Below are 24,544 nucleotides of genomic sequence, written 5' to 3' on the forward strand. Positions count from 1 at the left end.
CAGAACGAAAATACCAAATAAACCATCTCAAATTAGGCTTATTTGTTCTATACCCTCGAGGTAATCCTGTAATGAATGTGGGCGGTGTTGTTTTTTTTAATCATAATGATCTTGCCTTTTATTTATCTTTAATAATTGTTTGATTTCTATAATACATCTCATAAATCTTTATTGTGATATTTGCTTGCTTCTTAAGGTATTCCTCTAGATCGTATGCTCCTTTACGCTTATGTTTTCTTTTTCCAGGGATTAGTTTACAATGTCAAAAGGGTGCCTCCTTAAGGCCAAATCAAATAAAGCGTGAAAGTTGACAACTAACCCCCTTCCCCCCCTCCCTTTCTCTGCGTAGAAAATGATGAAAGATAATAACCTGGTTCGTCACCTGGACGCCTGCGAGACCATGGGCAATGCCACGGCCATCTGCTCCGACAAGACGGGCACGCTGACAATGAACCGCATGACCGTGGTCCAGGCCTACATAGGGGACACGCACTACAGAACGGTGCCCGAGCCAGAGGCCATTAAACCAGCAACACTGGAGGTCCTGGTCAACAGTATCTCCATCAACTCTGCTTACACTACCAAGATCCTGGTGAGGACATGGGATTATGATGATGTATCATTGCAGAAGAGCAGGCACTTGCGTACGCATGCACGCACACACACACACACACGCACACACACACACACACTGTCTGGTATTAAGGAGGTCAAGAGGACTGCAACCTTTTAGGATGGCTATTTTTCTTTATGAATTCCATTTTAAAGATTTTCGTGTGTGCCATTTTTAACCCTGTCGTCTACCCCATAACACCTAAATGCCTAATCCTATCCCTGACACCAATCTGAAAACTTTCCTAATTGTAGCCTATCCTTAGCTCTAAAGATCTTTTGTTAACCATAAACACAATATTTCACCTGTGGGGTCCCAGGGAAATGGTCCCCCTCAAGCTCAATTTATCAAGTTCTGCTATACGTGGACACATCTTGCCCTCATAAGTATAGTGATACCGGCCGGGCACACACACACACACACACACACACACACACACACTGATGCCTGGACAAGGATCACCTTTACCCAAGTCTTCAATGTACTTGGCTACGGGATGCGGGAGTGTAAACAATTCAATGTTGGTGTCTAAGCCACATGTGTGTTGTGTATATACACTAACCCAGTGGTTCTCAACCTGTGAGCCATGGGCCATGAGGACATTGCAAGTAGGCCCCCAAATAATAGGCAATACACTAAGATTTGAACGAACACATACACTGATCGTCTTTTCAAATAGCACCGTAGCCTGACGTAAAAATAGAGTATGTTTTGCACTCCGTCCGTCCGTGTGCGTGTGTGTGTGTGTGTGTGTGTCCGTGAGCAGCTAATCTCGGCCACCGTTAACCCGGTCGATGCCAAATTTTGCACACACACTCCCTGGATGCCAACGATGAACCTCTGCCCCAAACTTTCCAGAACGGCCTGTTATAGCGCCACCAGGAGGCCGCTTTGTGCAAAACAAGTTTTTGCACAGTACACCTACAGATTTTGTCCAAACATCACGCAAATTGGTACACAGTCTCTTTAGAGCCATTCAACAAAACCGGTCTTTCAGATTTCTCAGACTCCATCCTGATTGGTTAAGATTGGCTTCCAAAGTTCACAGGAGTGCTCAGTTTCAAACAAAATGCTGCAAATCATGAACACATCGCGTGATTTCCGTTAAATTGTGCACCCACATTCCCACTAGGCCGAGGACGAAATGCCACATGAACAATTTCAACTCAGCCTCAAGGTGGCGCTATAACTGGCCGAAAAGTGTTTTTACCTCTAACTACACGGATCTGTGGATAACTTTGTATGCCAACTCCCTAGTTTACTTTTGTTGCCCTTTTATCCAACCACCAGATGAAGGCAAGCTGCAATGTCCTACATTCCTATCCTGGTGGAGACCTGTGCCCAGAAGGGCACTTTTTCTAGTTTTGATTAAGTTAAGTGATTAAGTTAGGGCAATGCACCGGAAGCAAGATGGCCACCCCCGTCCACCTCCAGTTTGCATTTTTATCAGCTTCCAGAGCTGATCAATGATCTGACTTTCTATGTTTAGTCACGAGAATGTCATGATTGTCTGGCACTAGCCCCAATGGGACACTAAGCCCGCTCTCCTCTCCCCCACCACACCATGACTATAGACTGCAAACACGACTACAGAAAGTCCCACTAAGGTAAAATGTGCAAGAGAATGGAATGCAAGCTGATACAGTATAATGACTCGAGTCATTTCTTGCCTGGCTCAAATGCTTTTATCTCTGATTCTTTTCCCAGATTCCGATTTGAATTAAAACAATCTTTGTTCACGGACGATAACTAAACCGCTGATCACGGTTACAAAATGTAGGTTACAAGGCAGGTTTTCACTTCCGGTTCACAGCCTGGGAGTTATTTCTCCTTCAAAACAAAAGCTCAGAGTGAAAAGACCTCGGCAGGGGCGCAAGAATGAATGAATACCTGGTAAGGGATGCGTTAAATAAATAGGAACTTAAATGATGCAATGTTAGTTCATTGATCAAAGCCGTAACACATCTATGCCAGATTCGAGTAATCTTGTATATAGAGCTCAAACCCGGCTGTGCCAAGACGAGAAATCTCGTCTTTTATGAATCCAGAATTAATTATATTATTTTTACCGTATTTTAGCTTCCTGTCCCTAGGCAATGATTCTTCCCAAAAGCTCATGCACATACTGTACATGTGCGCACAATCTTTAGCAGTGTTTCTCGGAATTGAGCCTCAGATTGAGGTGATGTCCCGGTTAGCATATTAGCACTTCTGACGAAGGTGATCGGCGGTGGCTTGAAAAAGCCTTTTTTGTGCATTCTGTTGGCACTGCCGCTGCAGCGCCGGAGTCAATGGTGGCAGAAGTCAATGGTGCATTTTCAGAGCATGCTTAACTTGACCCATTTAGGCCTGACGTCGAAATTAAAAAAAAAATATATTTTTAAAATGTATTTTTCTGAAAAACCTCATGTTTCTATAGCAGTGGTGCTGAATATTTCATGCCAAGGACCCCAAACATGATATGTATTTGGCCACCGACCCCCATCTGAAAATATGTTGTTCCAGGAACCTCTCAGAAGCAAAGATTTGAGTTAAAAACGTTCACTCTGAAAGAATATACATTCAAAGATTTGAGCCACATTTTCAAGATTTTTCAAAAATAGCAGCCACTCGGTGGCGCGCTATGAGCTTGTAGATCTGCTATTTTTCAATAGCTAAATTATAACAATGTTTAAAACACCAAAAGGGGTTCCCGCCCAAAACTTAACTGATTCGTTAAGTTAAGCATGCTCTGAAAATGCACGTGACACCCATGATTAGAAGGGTGGGCCCACGATTCTCTTTCAAGATTTGCAAGGGGACTCTGATACAAAAAAGGTTGAAACCAACTGTACTAACCCGTGCTGTACATCAGAAATGCGCACACATGCACTGAAGATCTTGGCTAGAGAGGTGGAGGAACATATGTGTGCACATAAGGTGATTGCACATGAATGAGTGGATATCCAGATTAGTACACATCCCACTGGACAACGAGGAATATGAAACATGCACGTGTGCACGCACACACACACACACACATACTCGTGTGCGCACAGGGAGTGCTTTTTGACCATAAGTTAATCTTTTTTGTGGCTTTCACATTTATTTTTTCATAGAGGGATAGGGTGACACTAGGCTGACAGGAAATGGGGGGAGAGAGATGCCTGGACCGCTGAGCCAAGGCCCAGGCCCAGGAGTTCCGTTTTATGTTTTTTTATTATCTTGCACATACAGTACATACAGTAATCCAATACATGCCACTTGTATAGCAACTCTGACCCTCGCCACGCTCCAGGAAAGAGCAGTTGCAATCGTCAAACAATAATAAGATAAAGGCTGTGTAACTATGTCACAGGTATCATTTTACATGCAGTACGTAAGACACAAAGATGTTTTTGCTTTAAATATCCTTCCGACACACAAGCACACAAAGAAAACCAGGTACTTGTTTTCTTTGTGTGCTTGTTTGCCGTGTTTTTTTTTGCATCTCCCACATAATGCACTGTAATATGACACTAAAACCTGGTTATATAGAGCAGTGGTTCCCAAACTTTTTCATGTTATTAGCCTGTGGACGCCCATTAGAAAATATATGCCAGGGACCCCCATAAGAGAAGATTTTTACAGCTCTAGCAGTGATTCTCAACCCGTTTAATTTCAAGGACCCCGAGTTTGACATGCATTAGTCTATAGACCCCCATTTAATGTCATTTCCATCTCTGGGACTCCAATTTATCATCATCATCATACTATAATTCAATCAATGTCTGAATGTGTGTCTGTGTCTGTCTGTGTGTCACTGTGACTGCCGTAGCTCCTCACTGCCTGCACCAATCACTCCCACTTTTCACACAGGCATTGACCAGGTCTTAACGAAGACCTTTTTCCAATTTAACTAATTATAAATTAATAGTGAATTTATTAGTGAATAGAAAATGCTAAAATTAGTGAATTAAAAATGCGAAAACGCTCCCAGGGCGCAGTACCCCCCGCGGCCACAGGGCACAGTACCCCCCCCCCCCCCCACCATTTGGAACCATTTGGTTCCAAATGATTCCATTTGTACACTCTCAGAATTGCAAAACTCCAAACTATCATTTAGCTGCATGGGGACCCACTGGAACTCCCTCAAGGACCCCTGGGGGTCCCTGGACCCCACTTTGGGAACCACCGATATAGAGACTTCACATCTTGCCATTTCCTGACTGTACAGGTACCGGAGAAGGAGGGTGGCCTGCCCCGCCACGTGGGCAACAAGACTGAGTGCTCCCTGCTGGGCCTGGTGCTGGAGCTGAAGAGGGACTACCAGCCCGTCAGAGACGAGATCCCAGAGGAGAGCCTCTACAAAGTGTACACCTTCAACTCCGCCCGCAAGTCCATGAGCACCGTCATCAAGAACGCGGACGGAAGCTTCCGCATGTACAGCAAAGGCGCCTCCGAGATCGTACTGCGCAAGTATGCAGGGAGGCCGGGGACTGGGCATGTCTGAAATGAAGAGAGTGAATGGATGAATGAATGAATATACAGTATGGTTGGATGTAGTAGAAGTAGATCAATAAATGGATGATGAAAGAATCTTCCTATTAATAGAAGATGCCTGAAGAATGTTAGAGGCAGCCAATTTGCCTTTTCTCTGCCCTAGCTTTATTATTTCTCTTTTTTTTTTTTTAAGATTTTCAGAAATGGTACAAATAGCGGAAATACGTACAAGCTCATGACGTGATGCCAGCATTGTGAGCTTGTAGATCTTCTATTTTTCTCATTTGTCGTATGATTTCCGCTATTTGTGAAGTGGCTAATGCATTGCAAGATTAAAATGCACCTATGCATTGCGGCACAAAGTCCTTCATCAGGGTGACTAACAAAATTACAGATAGCACAAAAAATTGCTTTTATAGGATATGACATAGGTTAATTGCCATACGGATTGGTGGCGGGCAAAAAAACACACCAAGAGAACAAGAAGTTGAGCCTCACAAAACCCACCATGAAAACCTACCATATACCACTACACACACACACACACACATACACACACAAAATAAATCTGTATGGTAATTAACCTGTGTCATATCCTGTAAAAGCCATCATGTTTTATCTGCAATCTTGTTAGTCACCCTGATGAAGGCAGTTGTGCTGCAACGTGTAGTGCATTTAAATCTTGCAATGTATTAGCCACTTTACATTAAAGGCTTTTTATTAACGGTACCTTGGTCTCATCTTTATTTGTATATATGTATACATGTTTTGAGCATCAATTCTGTCAACCAGTTGTACCAAAGAGCACCTTGTTGGAGATTTCTACTCTGGCCAAACAGATGTGCTCCTTGTCTTTCTTCCCCTTCTTGTCTTAGATGCTCCCGTATTCTGAACGCCCAGGGCGCGCCACGAATCTTCAAACCTAAGGATCGCGATGAGATGGTGCGTAAAGTGATCGAGCCCATGGCCTGTGAAGGGCTGAGGACCATCTGTGTGGCCTACAGGGACTTTCCTGCTGACGCTGGCGAGCCAAATTGGGACGCTGAAAATGACATCCTCAATGAACTCACCTGCATCGCTGTTGTCGGCATCGAAGACCCTGTGCGACCTGAGGTAGGTGGCAAGGTTAACACCCCCCCCCCCCCACACACTCACATACAATGATTGTGTATTTTAAATACAGTATTTTTAACTTATTAACTGTTGCTTGTAAGAGGAGCGCAATGGAAATAAGTCCTATACAGTAGGATCTTATTGTGTCATCCTCTAACTGCTGCCCTCAGTGGTTTTATTGCATTTCTAATAAATCAAATTATATGTTAGAAATTAATTGGATTAGTCATATTGGGTATATAGTATACTGTAGTTTGTATTCGATGACCTGGTAAGCTCATCATATTTAAAGTCCTACCGGTTCCCAGTGGGTCACAGTCACAGGTGACATATTAAGAGTAATTACAGTTGTTAATGTCAAGAGAAGACTGCTAATGCATAAGAGAGGTTGAAAATAGCTTCAAAGACAGTGGGGTTCACTCTTAACTCCCAAATGGGTTGAAAGGTCAACTGAATGTCAGATAACACGTCTGATAAATGTGTTCAATGCTACTGTATATAAACCATTCCTTCTAACCATTTAGATTTTTAGCCTTCAGATAGTTGCCGTAAAGACAGTTCTCATGTACTTTACTACTTACCACATGCTTACCTCTGCTTTTACACTTAAAGAGAAGAAAATACAATTTACGCATGTATGCATTTAGCAGACGCTCTTAATCCAGAGCGACTGACATTAAGCAAGAACAAAAAAGCATGGGAATACATCGCATAAAAAGCATGGGTCAAAATGGGTCTAATTAAGAGCTAGTATTATACTTACTGTATAGCCTACTACAGCATGAATATGCATTATTTTCTATTCTGCGTTCATGTGAAATTTCCTTTCATAATGGCAAATAATCTATAGTTTAAATATTCAAAATGTGTACCTGGTTTTCTTACGTGTGCATGTGCGCAATGTGTGCGCGCCGTGCCTGCGTGCGTGCTCAAAGATATGTTTATGCATTGCAAAGCATCCGCCGTGGCAGGTCTCCAAATGATCTATAAATAAGTAATCGGATCACTCTAATGAGGAGTGACTATGCAAGCAGAGGGAGGTTAATTTTAGGAAACCACATATTGTATCACACGCCAATAACACACCATGTATTCCCTGTACCACACACAGTGGGTTCAGAGGTCAGGGCAGAGGCTGACAGTGCCCCACACACACACTTCCACTATCAGTGATGAAGATAATAGCCTGAATGCAAATGGAGCAAGAGATCAGAGCTGGAAAAAAAGAGGGCAATGAGTTGGAGAAATTAAATAAAGAAGACTCTCAATGTCCACACCCAGGAGCAGCATCAGCCCAGAGTTCCAGGGAATTCTCCTGAAGAGAAGCACAATCTCTAATGCTATATTCACACATGATCTGCAATGCATTTAGATGTTGTTGGGAAATATACACAGCTTTGAGACTAACCTGAATGTGATCATGTACAAACTCTCATCACTAAAAATTTTCATTCTGGTGTGTTTATCTGATTCAATATTTATTTCACAAATATACTTTCAGAGCAAATAATTAAGTATACATAACGGTGACCACAGCTTTCATACCAATGAGGTTGCGATTATACCCCATTTCAAAGCCAATTATTTACACACAGCACAGATATCAGCGGTAGTTTTCATTGTCTTGAAGCAATGCTTTCAACTTATGCAATCATTTGTCTTTTAAGATGTTTGTGACCCTCCAGTCAAACATCTTGCACTTTCGTTTCCTCACTTCACCATCACTTCCCTTGTGCTTACAATGCACAAATGGAAGTTTGTGCATTGGGTGGATTTTTTTTTAAACTGAATGAATCAAAGCACTTTGGCTAGTCAATTATTTGTTGATAAAATGGCATTTTGATTCTAAAAAATATATTTTTGGTTATTTAAAAAAATATAAGCCCAAAAAATACCTTCATGCTCATATATTAGCAATCCAATCTACTGTATATAAACTCACATCAAATATATTTCAGATCTTTAGAGGAATTGGGCAAGCTTCCCTACTTATAAACCCGACAGGGTTTTGTAAATCTCACCTGCACAACCCTATACTATGTTTTTTTTGGTATGTAGTTTTCAAATGTGCAAATAAACAAATACAGTAACTATACTGTTTGTCTAACTCAAAAGAAACTAAGTGGAGTAAACTGCCAACTGCCTTATTAAAACCCATTTTGGGCGCAAACCCCTTTTGGTGTTAGCATTACGTTATGCTTTAGCTATTGAAAAATAGCAGATCTACAAGCTCATAGCGCGCCACCGAGTGGTGCGCTATGAGCTTGTAGGTCTGCTATTTTTGAAAAATCAAAGAACGACTGACATAGAAACAGCTTTTTCAGAAAACTGTCAGGATGTAGAAGACATTTTTAGAATCTGATCTCAGGTCAAAATGGGTTAAAAGAAACCTCTTAGGATGAAGTTTGGCTGGTCACTCATTTCCATTGTTGATTAAAAATAAATTTCTAATGTTTACACTTTTCCAGGTACCAGACGCTATTAAAAAGTGTCAGCGTGCTGGAATCACTGTGCGCATGGTGACTGGAGACAACATCAATACTGCACGCGCCATTGCAATCAAGTGTGGCATCCTGACGCCTGGCGAAGACTGGCTGTGTATGGAAGGCAAAGAGTTTAACCAGCAGATCCGTAATGACCAGGGAGAGGTGAGGCTAGACACTGGAGCAGTGGTGCACCTGCACCAATCGCTCCCACTTTTCACACAGGCATTGACCATAATATTACTGGGGTCTTAACGAAGCCCTTTTTTCACTTTAACAAATGATTGATTTATAATTAATTTGTTAGTGCATAAAATTACCCATCCACTTACATGGGAAAATGCAAAAACTCACATAAAGTGTTCTTTCTCTCAGAAACCATCGGAGCTACAGTTACGACACTTAGAGGGGAGGTTCATAATAATTATTACAATTATTGTAATAAATAATTACATCAGTCGGCGCTATGACTGCCCACTTTAAGTTCCGCCTTATAACTCTTGAACCGTAGGTCGTAAAAATCTAAATTTCACTTTCCCTTGATTCCTTGGGTCATATAGGATAGATTTTCTGCCATTTCTACTTTTCTTCAGAACACGCTTTTTGCTCTTCCACCTACAGCTTCTGTGCAGATCTCTAAAAAAACAGTACACATGATCTCTGGTCCTATCCGATTAAAACACCACAGGCAGAATTTTCATAGTAATCGGCATCCAAAGTTAGTGAGTTTCATTCACATGTTCAGGGTGGTTTAACCACCGGAGAGTCCAAAGCAATTCCATTTTCATCCATAGGGGGCACCGCAAATGCGAAATTTTAAAACGTTTATTGCAAAAACATGCTTTTTGGGGGATAAATCAGCTATGTTTGCGATAGCGGAGCCTACGTGTGCTATAGTGAGACAGGCCAATTCCCTCCCAATCAGTAATTTGATCTATTACATTGCATCACCCACACTGTACATAATTTTGTGGGTAAGGTCTAGTTACTCAAAATTAATCAAAATGTAATATATTATTAAGTACCGGTACAATAACTATCACTGTGGGACATTTAATCTGGAAAGGAAAGGGAAATGTTCAAGTACATGAGGTGAAGGCACATAATGGACTGAGGGAATTAACCCATTTTGGGCGGGAACCTCTTTTGGTGTTAGCATCATGCTATGCTTTAGCTATTTTTGAAAGATCGAAGAACGTCAGAGAAACATAGCTTTTTCAGAAAACTGTCAGGATGTACAAGACATTTTTAGAATCTGATCTCGGGTCAGAATGGGTTAAAATAATACATGATATGCTGATATTCCATACTCCAGGTGGAGCAAGAGCGTCTGGATAAGGTTTGGCCGAAGCTACGCGTGCTGGCTCGCTCCTCCCCGACGGACAAACACACACTAGTCAAGGGTAAGTCCATCAGCTACCTTGATATTCTTCTGGATTGCAGATGAGGGAGGTGGAGTGGATGTTTGGGGAAACAGAAAGTTCCTGGTTTGATCCCGGCCCCTCCTGGCTTTGTCTTTATAAGTTTCCTTGAACAAGACATCTGAACCCCTGAACTGAACCGACGCTGAACCCCTACACTGAACTGAATGTGCATGTAAAACGCACTGTAGAGCACTTTCGATAAAGGCGCTATAGTAATGGAAGAAATGCAGACGCATTTCTCATGTTACAGTGTTGTGTGATCACAACTTCCATTTTGAAGACAAAGCAATACTGCCTCATCGAAGTTGGTGCAGTGACTTTATATATTGTCAATGACTTGCATGAGAGGGAGAGAGGTGGTGGAGACAGTTTGAGGGTCCAATGGAGATACGAGGTTTTGTCCAAAGTGTTTTTACTACTTTCCATTGGTTCAATATTTTCAGCATCAACTATATCGATTCGTTGCATTTTCCTTAAAAGTGAATGTTGATCATATGCTATTCTCTCTTTTACTTTGGGAATAAATAGGGCTGTGTTTGTGATAAATAAATGATTACCCACCAGTGAGGTTGCCCTCGATGTCCGACCCAAGCCCTAGGCAAGGACTGGTGCAGCCTGGCCTGAGGCTGGTAAACAGGTCAATGCTTTTGCAAATGTAGACTTGGAGTGATAATCTACACTCAATTACAGTAGATCCCTTGGTTTAGTAATATTCCACTAGGATTTGCTTTATTTAGTCAGATCTTGCACTTATAAGTTGCTCTGGCTAAATTGTGCATTTTCATCTGCATGTTCGCTTGCATTTTCCTGCATTAATAAAGCCACATCTGAAGCCAAATACATACTGTGTATGCATGCAGGCTCAGAGCCCTACTTGCAGTTCTGAGTGCGGCATATTTTATCCTCGTGACTGTCTTCTTCAAAGTCCCGCTCTTATTTTTAATCTCATTGATGGTTGGGTGGTTGCAAGGAGAACGAGTGGTGTACACACAGTTGCAGGTTCTGATTAAGGGAAGGGTGTGCCAGCAAACACTCTGAGCCCACATTTTATTTGACACAGTGGAGAAAGACGGGGAACATGTCATGGTCCGGTCAGCCTGGGAATGGAACTAGGGACTCACTGTCAGGCCTATGTAGTACGAACTAGGGACTCACTGTCAGGCCTATGTAGTACGAACTAGGGACTCACTGTCAGGCCTATGTAGTACGAACTAGGGACTCACTGTCAGGCCTATGTAGTACGAACTAGGGACTCACTGTCAGGCCTATGTAGTACGAAATAGGGACTCACTGTCAGGCCTATGTAGTACGCGCCCCAACCACTCTGCTATGGAGCATAGCAGTGGGGCGTGATTTTCTGGACCCACTGAAAAATCTGCCATTCATTTTTCCCATCGAGATTTACCAAAATATTTATATCAATTATTTTAAGCCTAGAATCAAGCCATCCAGGAACCTGGTGAGTCATGACCATAACACACTAAACAAAGGGTATTTATTAAATGTAGTATATCATACATTTAAATATTCAATTATTATTTAATTAATTGAAATATTACAGCTCTACAGTAGACTGGCAGGGGCGGGAATATCTAAAGTCGTACGATTTGTGTCGCACGTTAATGAAATTTGTTCTCTGCATTTGACCCGTCTCTTGGAGCAGTGAGCCGCAGCCAAGGAGCATTGAGCTGCAGCCATGCCGCGCTCGGGAATCATTTGATTAGTTGATTTGACCCCCCCAATCCAACCCTTTGATGCCGAGTGCCAGGCAGGGAGGCATTGGGTCCCATTTTTACAGTCTTTGGTATGACCCGGCTGGGGATCGTACCCGACCTCCTAGTTTCAGGGCGGACACTCTAACCACAAGGCCACTGTCTAGTACAGATGCCGTCTGGGAATCAGAAGAACCTTGGTTCCCTACCCGGCCCCGGGATCCTGAGCAAGACACTTAACCCCTCAATGCTCCTTGGGCACTATATTAATAATGCCTACTGCCCCCTAAGAGTTAGGGTGGGTTAAATGCAGAGTGTAAATTATCACTGTGACAAATACCCCGCTTTCCTGAATCCAACATGTTTTGATTAGCCATGAACCCTTTCCCTTCTTTTGAAATATAATAACCCACCTATCTCCCAGACTCCTTCCCCAGTCAGAGGATGTAATTGACATAAATGTATCAGACTTAATTTTTAAGTGGTGCAACCACTTCTACATCCAGCATGCAATGTCCGTGTACATGTGTACCTGTTTGTGATGTACCTGTGTGAGTACGAGTGGTGTGCGCATGCTGAAATTGGAACGAGAGAAGTATGTGACATGGCTGCCACCTGCTGGACGCAAACGATACAGAGAAGAAATTGGAACGATACAGAGAAGAAATTGGAATGATACAAATTGGAACGATACAGAGAACCAATAGACGGGAGTTGCACCACTTGGTTCACACTGGTGTGATTTATTTTACTACATTCTGTTTAAATTGTTTATTTTAAATCCAAAATCCTCTCTCTCACACTTATGCCAGTGTACCAATGATCACCCTCCTTTGTGCCATTGTACCAGTTCCAAAGGTTGCCTACCTCTGCTGTAGATTGTAGTGTGAATGGGTCAGAAAAAATGTATCTAAATAGGCCAAAGCATAGTTACGAAAGCGACTGAATTCAAGTATCCTTCATGTCCTATCACAAATCATCAGTGTTAACTCAGACTGTAAATGTAACTAAATTCTGATACATTTGTACAGAGTTACCGGTAAATGAATACTGAGGATGTTCCTGTGTCTTTGTCTTTGTTTTCTAACTCAGGTATCATTGATAGCTGTGTTTTGGAAACACGGCAGGTGGTGGCTGTAACAGGAGACGGCACTAACGATGGACCTGCCCTCAAGAAGGCTGATGTTGGATTTGCCATGGTAACAACCTTTTTTCCATTAAATGATTCCATGACCCAACCTTGACTGTTGTATTTTGCCAAGCTTATTTTCTCAGTGCAGTTGTGTTAGCGAGAGACTAACAATGTAATTATATTTCTAATGCTGCTGTGAAAAAGTAATTTAGCCTAATCGCATACCCGATAAGTCTCCAAATGAATGGCAGCTCCTTCATTAAGATAGCAGTGTAACGGAATAAATCAAAAAAGTTGACCTTGAATGAGTTGCCTTTTGAGCACAGTAAATGTGTGTGCTAGTCAGAGCACGAGAGCCAAGATTTGTTTTACTTCACTAACTCCCCGGTGACTCTGGCTGCAGTCCCTCTACAACATATCCAATTTTCACCCACGCCAAAGTTGCTGTTCTATTTTAATTGATTCAAAGTGGCAAACAGCAGGGGGTGCACCCTCATCCGGCCCCTGCTGGGCTAACTGGTAGACCCTGCGGCTAGCTAGGGCAACTGGCTGTGAATAAATGAGCCCACAGGAGAGAGATGCATTAGCCATGGAGGAGAGAGACTAATGGCGTTAGGAGAGGCTCAGCAAGACACATGTATACCATTAAGCAGTGGTGGAAAGTAACTTAAGTACATTTACTGTACCCATTTAGACCTGAGGAGGATTCCACAAATGCCTTCTAAATCTAATGGTTTTCTGAAAAACCCAGGTTCTCAAACATTTTCGTGTGAAGGACCCCCAAACATATATGTAATTGTTCGCCGACCCCCGTCTGAAAATATGTTGTTCCAGGGACCCCACAGCAGCAAAAATATGACTTAAAAACGTTTGCTGTGAAAGAATGTATATATTCAAAGATGTGTGCCACATTTTCAAGATTTTTCCACAAATAGCAGATCTACAAGCTTGTAGCGCGGCACTCGATATACTAAGTATAACTTAATGCTTAAAACACCAAAAGGGGTTCCAGTTCAGAATGGGTTAAGTACAATTTTGAGGTATTTGTACTTTACTTGAGTATTTCCATCTCGGAGCAGGCAAATATTGTACTTTTAATTTATTTGACCGCTTCAGTTATTTTGTAGATTTGGATTATTATTACAAAACATAACTATATTAATTTTGGCCATTTGAAAATAGCCGATCTATGAGTTCACAATGCGTTCTGATGCGACGTGTTGTGAGCTTGTAGATTGGCTATTTTCAAACGTTATTTTTTTCTTCACATTGAGGACTTTTTACTTTTGGCACGTTAAGTACATTTTGATGCCTAAAGGTTAAAGTCCTACTATTTGTCACATACATTACTGTATGCGAGATTCGTTCTCCGCATTTGACCCATCTCTTGGAGCGGTGAGCCACAGCCATGCCGTGCTCGGGAATCATTTGTAGTTGATACCCCCCCAATCCAACCCTTGATGCTGAGTGCCAAGCAGGGAGGCATTGGGTCCCATTTTTTACAGTCTTTGGGATGACCCGGCCAATCAAACCGCGACCTCCCAGTTTATCTAAGCTCATCTCGCTCAAGAATCGCCTAAGGGTGGTGCCATTTTCATGGTGCCAACGCAGAATAAATCCATATACTCACGAAACAATACTGATTGGGTCGTGCAGCTGTTTGTCACGGCTGTAGCTGCAGGCTCCGCCCGGAGCCTTTAAAGCAGCCCACCAGCCGGAAAGACGTCATTCCTGCCTTTTTCTGCGCTGATACAGAAGTATTTCTAAGACTACCATTAACTCCGTTGAGAATATTATTCCCCTTGGACGAGTGCCCTCACTTGTACCCTGGAATTCGCGGTGGAAACCCGGTGGTCTTACACTCACGAACACAGAAAAAGAAACGAGGTAAGTTTCTAGGGCTTTTTCTAGCAGTGCCGAGAGGCCTCTTGAACATAGCTCTATTAGCGTTGACAAACGCTAGCTTAGCTTTAGCTACAAACTCTAGCTTAGCTCTGGCTTAGCCTAACCAGCGTCGGAAGACCTCACGTTAGCCGCGAAGCTTTGCCTGGCCCTTGGACAAGAGCCAGCCGACAGTGGACGAGACAGCCGCTCGTCGGAAAGAAGCGATCCGCGGAAGTCAACCTGCGCTGCTCTGCTACGGTGAGTTGGTAAGCCTGTTAGGGACCCTACTAGCTGACACGCAGTTTTACAGACTCCCTCAGCCCGCGCTGAACCACGCTCTTTCTCACTACGTTGTGTCGCAAGACCCCGTCGGCTCGGAAGCCCCACGCTCCACGCGACCACAGGCTTCCATACGGCCTCACGGCCCACGGCTAGATTGGTAGCGCACGTTGCTCCGTGTCGGAAGACCCTAGCTACTAGCTAGCTGCTTTTAGCAGCCTTTCTGGCTACCTCTAGCGGCAGCCTCCTCTAGCTGCTATCGGCTACTCCTGTTGCCTCTAGCTACTGTTTGATCTCGGAAGCTAAGCAGGGTCCGGCCTGGTTAGTACCTGGATGGGAGACCGCCTGGGAATACCAGCTGCTGTAAGCTATGGTTTGTTGTTTGTGGTCCTGTAGCTATTTATTAAATATATTGAATATATATTTAACATATATTAAATATATTTATTATATATATATACATATTTATATATGTATATATATATTTCTAGCTGCGTCTACACTGCGCTTGACCTACAAGACTCTTCCTTGTGTCGGAAGACCCTGGTTAGTTTTCTAGCCTTTTATTACACCTCAGTGGACAGTTGGAAAACTAAACTAGGCAACATGGCTACTGGCGGTGACGCTACACAGCACAACCAGACCCAGGAGGACCCTCAGCGGGTATGTTTCAGTCGCAACTGCAACAGGGCCCTGGCAACAGACAACCCGCATAAGCAGCAAGCTGCAACGCTGTTTCGCTTGCTACCGGTGTTTCTAGTTAATCCTCAGCCGCTAGGCGTTGATTTTAGCGTCACCAACAACAAGCAACCACCGTAGCCGGGTTACAACGCTAGCTTGCTATCCAGCCGCAGCTTCGCTAGCCTTCCTAGGTTAGCTAGCTCCCGCTAACGCAGCTATAGCTTTTTAGCTCCGCTAGACACTAGCTAGTTTCCAGCCGTCAGGCGTTAACTACAGCTTCTCAAGCTTATTTTTGGCACGGTTTGCTATCGAAGGCCACGGGCCTGCTCTACGCAACCCGCACTACCCAACGAACCACCGCATCGCTCTGTGTCGTCAGACCTAAACAGCACCAGCCCGACCACAGTTTCACAACGTGGTCCTCTCTGTTTAGACAGCTGATTTTCAGTGGAGCACCACGAGTCCTACTCTTCTACTCCACCACCACTTTTCTTCCTTTATAATTTTTATATTATAACTTAAAAGAGAAGTGCTTCTACAATGTCTTGAACTGCTGGTTCCTTCTTTAAGCTACAACTGCGCATGACCTACAAGACTCTTCCTTGTGTCGGAAGACCCTGGTTAGTTTTCTAGCCTTATTACACCTCAGTGGACAGTAGGAAAACTAAACTAGGCAACATGGCTACTGGCGGTGACGCTACACAGCACAACCAGACCCAGGAGGACCTTCAGCAGGGGTGACAACAGCCCTCCCGGGTTCCCAAAGAGGAACGCCACCGGGAATTTCTCATGCAACTGCAGCAACCTGCTGTCCCCTGAGGACAGTCACTCTCGCTGCATGGTTTGCCTGGTTCTAGAGCATGCTCGCCAGGCTCTCGAGACCTCTGGTCTCTACCCCTGCTGCTTCTACTTCGCAGACGGGGAGAAAAACTGACGCATCTCACGCGTCAAGAGTCACCAAGACAGGTCCCTGGTCGACACCTCCGAGCCCGGCTGTCCCGACCAGCCCCAAACCTCGAGGCCTAGGCCCACCACCTCGTCCTCTCTCTCCAGACCCCTCAACCTTGACGCGTCTCAGAGACACCATGACGAGTCCTTCCTGGGCTCCTCCCCTGCCAGGAAGGCGGCTCAGACCGCCAACAACAAGCTCCACACGCTCTTCACCACACTGGTAAACAGGCCTGTGGAGCCAGACCCAAGACATCAGCCAGGCCTCGCCGGCTGGCTCTGGGTGCTGCTCTCCCTCCGGCTGGATCTCGTCGGCCCACCAACGAGGCTCCCCAGAGCCGGGTGGTTGCGACAACGGGATGTCGGATGCAGTCCTAGGCCTCCACCGACAACTACCGCTACTACTACTTCACGCAGCGGCCAAAGGCACGAGTCTCACTCGACGTGGTTCCCCAGCGACCCTCGACTACCGACTGCTTCCCTCAACATTACAGGTATGTACATTGTGAAGCTAGGTTTCTTTAGCTGTTGTTCTAACTTTTTCGAGGTCGGGAGTAGCAACCTCGTTGGATGGCCGATGCCACCCTAGCATGCTTAGCATTCTAGATAGGCTGCTTTTCAAGGTGGACGACGGACAGCGAGCTCCTCCAAGAGCTCCCTCCGCACGCCAACCCCAACACACCAGCGGTGGTAGGGGTGACTGCTCTGGCTCCAAGCCCCGCCAGGAGAGGGCAGGAGGCCAGCTGGCACCGTCCGGTGCCTCGGCCAACACCCCCAACCGTGACAGACGCCCGGCTGGGCGTGGCCACGGCCGCCCGCCCCATGACCCCAGACGAGGCCAGGGCAGAGGCCGTGGGGAGCCACAGAGCAAGTGACACCGTCCCCGTCCCAGGGGAGACGAGACCAGATGTCTCCCCTCCCTCCCCGAGCCTGGATTTGAGTGTTCTTCTCACACTCAGACCGCCCAGGAAGAGGTGGCTCACGATGCGGAGCGTCACCACGGGTGCGGCCGACCATCGACATGTTGTTGTTTCCAATGTTGTACCTGTTTTATTTCCTGTAATGAAGGCTTTCACGCCATTAAAACAAAACAACAACAACATCGGGGGGGGATTAACCCACTGCCAGGAGTAGCCCCCGGGCTCTCCGACACAGTGGGGCGGGACCATGGCCTTGTGGCGGGCCTAAACACCACTGGCAAGGACGTGTCATGCCGAAATTTTCTCTGGTCCACCATGGGGCGCCAGCTCTGCGCGACGACTCGCTCCCCTGGCGATGGAGAACCCCCTTGCGAACCCCCCTTGCGTCGCCTGACACAGTGGGTACTGTGCGGAGCGTCTCCTTGGGTTCTCCGCACCATAGCGAGAGGTTACAGGCTCCAGTTCGCTATGAGACCCCCTGCATTCGGAGAAGTCCTCTACTTCAAGATGCTGACAGCCAAGTCTCTTGTGCGCTCTATACGCCTGAACGACTGGTTCACATCTATAGACCTGAAAGACGCCTACTTTCACATCCCTATCTACCCACCTCACAGGAAGTTCCTAAGGTTCGGTTTCAAGGGGAAGGTGTACGAGTACACGGTTCTCCCCTTTGGGATGTCCCTGAGCCCCAGGGTGTTCGTCAAATGCACCGAGACGGCTCTAGACCCTCTGCGGCGACGAGGTCTACGTGTAGCAAGCTACATCGACGACTGGCTTCTGAGCGAGCTCGCCACAGAAGGCACTGTGGAACACCACTCGTGTGGTGTCCCATATGTCCTCCCTAGGGTTCACCATAAATCACGAGAAGAGTGTTATGGTGCCCACCCAGTCGGTCAACTTCATAGGCATAGCACTGGATTCAGTCTCCTTCACGGCTCGGTGGAGCCCGGGGAGGATTGACGCCTTCCTGAAGTGCGTGGCCCTGTTCCAGAGAGGGCACAGACTGCCACTCAGAATCTGCTTACGTATGGCGGGATTGATGGCATCGGCCATCTCTCTGGTGCGGTTGGGCAGACTCCACATGAGACCCTTTCAGTGCTGGTTGAGGTCTCTACGGGTGCCCACCAGATTCCTCTCGTGGCGAGTGACAATCCCCAGGGAATGCACGCTCGCCCTGAGATGGTGGTCGGACAGACGGATCCTGACGGAGGGAGTCCCCCTTGGTCTACCGTTGACCAGGAAGGTCGTCACTACGGACGTGAGCCTGAGTGGGTGGGGGGCCACCCACGAAGGCAGGTCAGCCAAAGGGATATGGGATGGAACCTTGAGGTCCGCCCACATCAATTATCTGGAACTCCTAGCGGTCTTCCTCGCGCTGCAAGCGTTCGAGCCGCTCATACGGGGTTGTCATGTCCTCGTCTGTACCGACAACACGACAACGATGTGCTACATCAACAGGCAGGGTGGACTGAGGTCCTTACGCCTGCACACGTTGGCATACAGGCTTTTGACTTTGTGCAACAGACGTCTTCTGTCACTGACAGCCTGCCACAACCCGGGACTTCTGAACGCGGGTGCAGACCTGTTGTCCAGAGGCCCCCTCCGCTACAGCAACTGGTCCCTACACCCGGGTGTAGTGGAACAGATCTGGGACAGGTTCGGGACACCGGTGGCAGACCTGTTCGCTGCAGGCGGGAACGAGAAGTGTCCACTCTTCTTCTCCCTGACAGGCTCACCGACGTTGGGACTGGACGCGATGGCACATCGGTGGCCTCAGGGCCTACTCTATGCTTTTCCTCCACTGGAGCTGATTCCCTTCACCTTAGCCAGGGTGAGGGTTCAGGGCTCGAGCGTGCTCCTAGTGGCGCCAGCCCGAGGATCCTGGAGGCAGGACATCTTTCCCCTCCTCTACGACCGGCCCTGGCAGCTCCCTCTATGGAGGGATCTGCTTACCCAGGCGGGTCACGAGATATTCCACCCGCGCCCGCAGGACCTAGATCTCTGGGTATGGCCGGTGAAGGGTCGACCCTAGTAGCCACAGGCTTGCCCCCTAGAGTCATTGAGACGATTTTGGGAGCCAGGGCCCCTTCAACTAGACAGCGGTACAACACGGCTTGGAACGTGTTTGTGCGCTGGTGTGCTGCGAGGCCGGAACGGGCGGTTCCTTTTCAAGCCTCGGTGGTTCTTATCCTAACCTTCCTGCAGGAATTGTTGGATAGAAACTTGGGGAACTCCTCAGTCAAACTCAACCTGGCGGCCGTATCGGCCTACCATGTTGGTATGGACAACAGACCAATAAGTGAGAACTTATTGATTCGTCAGTTCATGAGGGGTGTCAAGCGTGCTCGGCCGGTATCTAGATCCTAGTTCCGTCCTGGGACCTGACTTTGGTGCTACACGCTCTGTCAAGAGCCCCCTTCGAACCACTGGACACAGTGGGTTTGAAATTTCTCTCACTAAAGACCGCCCTGCTGGTCGCCTTGGCTACAGCTAAGCTAGTGACATGCATGCGCTCTTAGTGAGCTCAAGCTGCATGAGGTTCAGTGGGAACGATAACAGGGTTTCGCTCAGGCCGAACCTGTCGTTCGTGCCTAAGAACTTTCCTTCCGGATGTGCTCCGGTAGATTTGGCGGCTTTCCACCCGCCCCCGTTCGCATCGGCGGAGGACGAGAGACTGAACAGTCTCTGTCCTGTCAGGGCACTGAAACTGTATGTGAACAGGACTGCTGCCTTTAGGAAGGGCAGTCAGTTGTTTGTCGCATGGGACCCTCAGAGAAGAGGGACTCCCATAACCAAGGTGAGACTTTCACAATGGGTTGTGGAAGCCATACAGTTGACTTATGCCGAAAGAGGAGCACAACCCCCGGAGGGGTTGCGGGCTCACTCTACGAGGGGCATGTCTGCATCCTGGGCCCTTGCAAAGGGAGCCTCACTTCAGGATGTGTGTACGGCGGCGAGTTGGTCGTCCCCTTCGACTTTCGCCACGTACTATAACTTGGACGTGGCATCTTTTGGAATTGCTCACGCCGTTCTGGGAGCTGCCGCTAGGTGATGGGACAGTTGGGAACAACGGTCACACACGCTCACTTCAGGAGACAGATCCTAGGGCATATAAGATGGGGAACCATCAGCCCGCGTCTGAGTGCTTAGACAGTTTACGCTGGCTAGCTCCTTAGATAGGTTCTTGTCTACTGGGCCTGTGGTCCAGATAGCCTCCTTGCCTTTCCTTCTCCCCACGGGCAGGGGACTGCTGGGGGAGGGATCCCGGGTCGGGCCTCCTTTTCAACTGGTGGTAGTGATACGGGGGGTTTATGTACACCCTTAGGCGATTCTTGAGCGAGATGAGCTTAGATAAACTCTGGGTTACTTTAGTAACCTCAGTTTATCAAGCGAATCGAGCGAGAGAATCGCCCTTACTACCCTTCTTGCTTAGAAAGAGCACAGAAAAAGGACTGGTTGATAGGAATGACGTCTTTTCGGCTGGTGGGCTGCTTTAAAGGCTCCGGGCGGAGCCTGCAGCTACAGCTGTGACAGACAGCTGCACGACCCAATCAGTATTGTTTTGTGAGTATATGGATTTATTCTGTGTTGGCACCATGTAAATGGCGAATTCTGAACTAATACTGCATTGCCATATTGATACTTAAGTAAAACATTTGAGTACTTTTTCCCCGCCCCTGTTAAGCCCACAGGGTCTCACCCTGTGGAGGGAGAGTGAGAGACCTGCACATCTAATCGGTGTCAGTGCTTAGAGCAGTCACTCTAGCGGTTATGCAAGCCGTGTGAGGTCAGGAAGGGACAGACAGAGACCGTTACCACTTCATCACTGTTTACACTACTGTCACTTTACACCAGATAAATGAACAGCTTGACGGAGGTTGAGAGTCTAACCTATAAAAGCAGTTAAATTGAAAATGGAGAGGATAATGATATAGCCCGGGGTAGGAGTTGGCCTAAATTTGCAGCACCGACAGCTTGTGTGTGTGTGTGTGTGTGTGTGTGTGTGTGTGTGTGTGTGTGTGTGTGTGTGTGTGTGTGTGTGTGTGTGTGTGTGTGTGTGTGTGTGTGATATATGTGTGTGTGTGTGTGAGATATATGTGTGTGTGTGTGAGATATATGTGTGTGTGTGTGTGAGATATATGTGTGTGTGTGTGAGATATATGTGTGTGTGTGTGAGAGATATATGTGTGTGTGTGTGTGTGTGAGATATATATATATGTGTGTGTGTGTGTGTGTGTGTGTGTGTGTGTGTGTGTGTGTGTGTGTGTGTGTTGAATTGTACCGAATATAAGACGACAATGATTCAAGAATCATTTGTGGAAAAGGAACATTGAATGTCAAATAGTCTAGTCCCAGATTTTAGGATATTTCCTTTGGAAAAAACGTAGTCTTATATTCAGACCAATAGGATATAAAAATATAACAGGAGGAAATTGAACATAGTGAAGGCTTCCCTAGCTACCTCAACTAACTGAATCATAATGAGTGAGGAGGAGAAAGGGGCTAAATATCCGAGTCAAAGTTTAGAATTTCAGTCCCCAGGAAACACTGGTGCGTTAACCAGCAGCCCATACGGTATGGCCTGAGTCCACCCTGTGTTTTTCAAATTGAATCTTGTCTGATTGAGCCAGCCAGATCCAGCAGCCATTATGCGAGCCAGTGGCTTATTGTTTATCCCAAATAGCTGATTCATTTGAGCCCAAATCAATTCCCATCAACAGAGATTATTTCTGACACAAAAAGCTCCCTCCATTCAATTTCAACTCAGATAACACTTTTGATCGTGCAAAATGGCTTATGTTCAGCATACGTGTCATTTTCCTCCACAGCATGTTGGAGCATCTGAAGGTCTAAAGTAGATTCTTACATTGTCAGGTTTTTCTTTTATTGTTATTTCATAGTTTGGATTACCCACATTTTGGTGGATAAAGCGTTTGCATAATTCAGAGGATATTGAATATTAATGGAGGAAAAGATAAAGATGAATAAATGTACTGTAAATCTCCTTTAGAATTTGGGAGACAAAATATTGACATTTATTGAACAGCAGCCTCAGAGACCACATGCGTTTTGTTTAATTGAGCAGTGATGATGATTCATTTTGGGCGGGAACCCCTTTTGGTGTTAGCACTTTGCTATGCTTTAGCTATTGAAAAATAGCAGATCTACAAGCTACAAGCTTGTAGGTCTGCTATTGTTGAAAAATCGAAGAACGACTGACAGAAACATAGCTTTTTGTCAGGATGTAGAAGACATTTTTAGAATCTGATCTAAGGTCAAAATGCGTTAAACCACACGATGGGACACGCGGACAGGGTCTTGTAACTTGTCCAATCTTCAAAACCACAGTTTGTTCCCCCAACTTGACTCTATTACCAACCCCCTTTTTCCAAATGTAATAATTGTACATGATAATTACGCAGAATCAGCCTCATACTGAGGGATATTGAATTGAAAACAATCCAGTGCTGTGAAGACTGTGCACTTCTGTCTGTGGAATGAAGTTATGCAATGGGTTTATATAGTGTATAATATTTATTGATCCATATCTACATATAATGACACGCTTATGATGGTTGTGGGATTTTGTTTTATGTATTTAAATCTGGAACTTTTTCATTTGTTTGTTTGGGCTAGTTATCGTTGATTTACGCTCATTGCAAAGTGTTTTTTGCCAAACAAAATGACATGTATAGGCATATGTAGGGTAGGTTTTTATTTGATCTTCAGCCTATTCCTTATTTGATCACCTTAAACAATGTTACGGTTTGATTATGTTGATGAAGAGACTACACACACTACTTTTTTCCTGGTCGTCATCGCATCTCTTGCTTCCGTCTCTCGCCAGGGTATCGCTGGTACAGATGTAGCCAAGGAGGCCTCGGACATCATTCTGACAGACGATAACTTTTCCAGCATTGTCAAGGCCGTCATGTGGGGGAGAAATGTCTACGACAGCATCTCCAAGTTCCTCCAGTTCCAGCTCACTGTCAACGTTGTGGCCGTCATCGTGGCCTTCACCGGTGCCTGTATCACACAGGTATGCTTACTTTGGAACCCAAAATAGCAGATCTACAAGCTGACAACCTGCCGCGAGCTTGGTCGTTTTTTTCTTTTTTTTTTCATGACACAGACTCTCAACAAAGTATAAATCTGGGCTGTAGGCAGAAGCCAGACATGTTGTCTCCTCACCTGCATGCGGTACAAGACAAAACAGCAACCACTTTTTGAGAGAAATCTGAATAGACCAATATTGTACACTGTACATATATTGTATATTTTACACTGTATCAACATTCTGTTCATACTGTAGTCATAAGACTTTTGTGTCAATATAAAAACGTTATGAAGGGGTAGGAATTTATAAGTATCCACTTCTACCTGCTCCTTTTCGAACACACCTATTCTCTATTGACATATACGGTATATATTTTTAAGATATTTTGTATCTTAACTTTTATTGTTTTATTATGATATTTTATTGCATAAAAAGAAAGAAAGAAGAAAGATATGTAGCGTATGCTATGGCATATACAGATCTTGTAAAACCTACAGCAGTGGTCCTCAATAGGCATACCGCGGTCCATGACCGGACCGCGGCACACCTCTCTGCTGACCCTGGACAATGATAGAAAAAAGAAGAAAGTCACCGCGACCGCGAGTTGAATTCTCCGTTGTGTTCACTGAATGCCGAGCAGCGCAGCGCAATGAATGTGGACCCACTGACTGTGTGTGCCTGTGTGTCATGACAACGTTGCGCTGACTGGCTGTTAGTTGGGGTCGCAGTCACACATGTGCGTGCAGCACGCGTCCGCCCCATACCCTAACACAACCATTCAACACAGAGGGACGGGGAAATTAATGCGTGTGTATGGGGGCAGACGCATGCTTGCA

At 45.6% G+C, this 24,544-nt stretch overlaps 1 protein-coding gene across 2 annotated transcripts in view; it reads left to right on the forward strand.

Moving 5' to 3' along the window:
* The window catches only part of atp2b4 (ATPase plasma membrane Ca2+ transporting 4), a 148,567-nt gene that overhangs the window by 98,145 nt on the left and 25,878 nt on the right, over positions 1–24,544 (forward strand). For both annotated transcript variants that reach the window (XM_083770505.1, XM_083770506.1), the window contains exons 10-16: positions 350–592; positions 4,809–5,050; positions 5,950–6,187; positions 8,656–8,835; positions 9,986–10,073; positions 12,899–13,005; positions 23,499–23,690. In XM_083770505.1, coding sequence (XP_083626631.1) covers positions 350–592; positions 4,809–5,050; positions 5,950–6,187; positions 8,656–8,835; positions 9,986–10,073; positions 12,899–13,005; positions 23,499–23,690 — 1,290 coding nt within the window. The remainder of the gene's footprint in view (positions 1–349; positions 593–4,808; positions 5,051–5,949; positions 6,188–8,655; positions 8,836–9,985; positions 10,074–12,898; positions 13,006–23,498; positions 23,691–24,544) is intronic.

Source organism: Protomyctophum parallelum, assembly GCF_964188405.1.
Source record: "Protomyctophum parallelum genome assembly, chromosome: 8".
Taxonomy (NCBI): domain Eukaryota; kingdom Metazoa; phylum Chordata; class Actinopteri; order Myctophiformes; family Myctophidae; genus Protomyctophum; species Protomyctophum parallelum.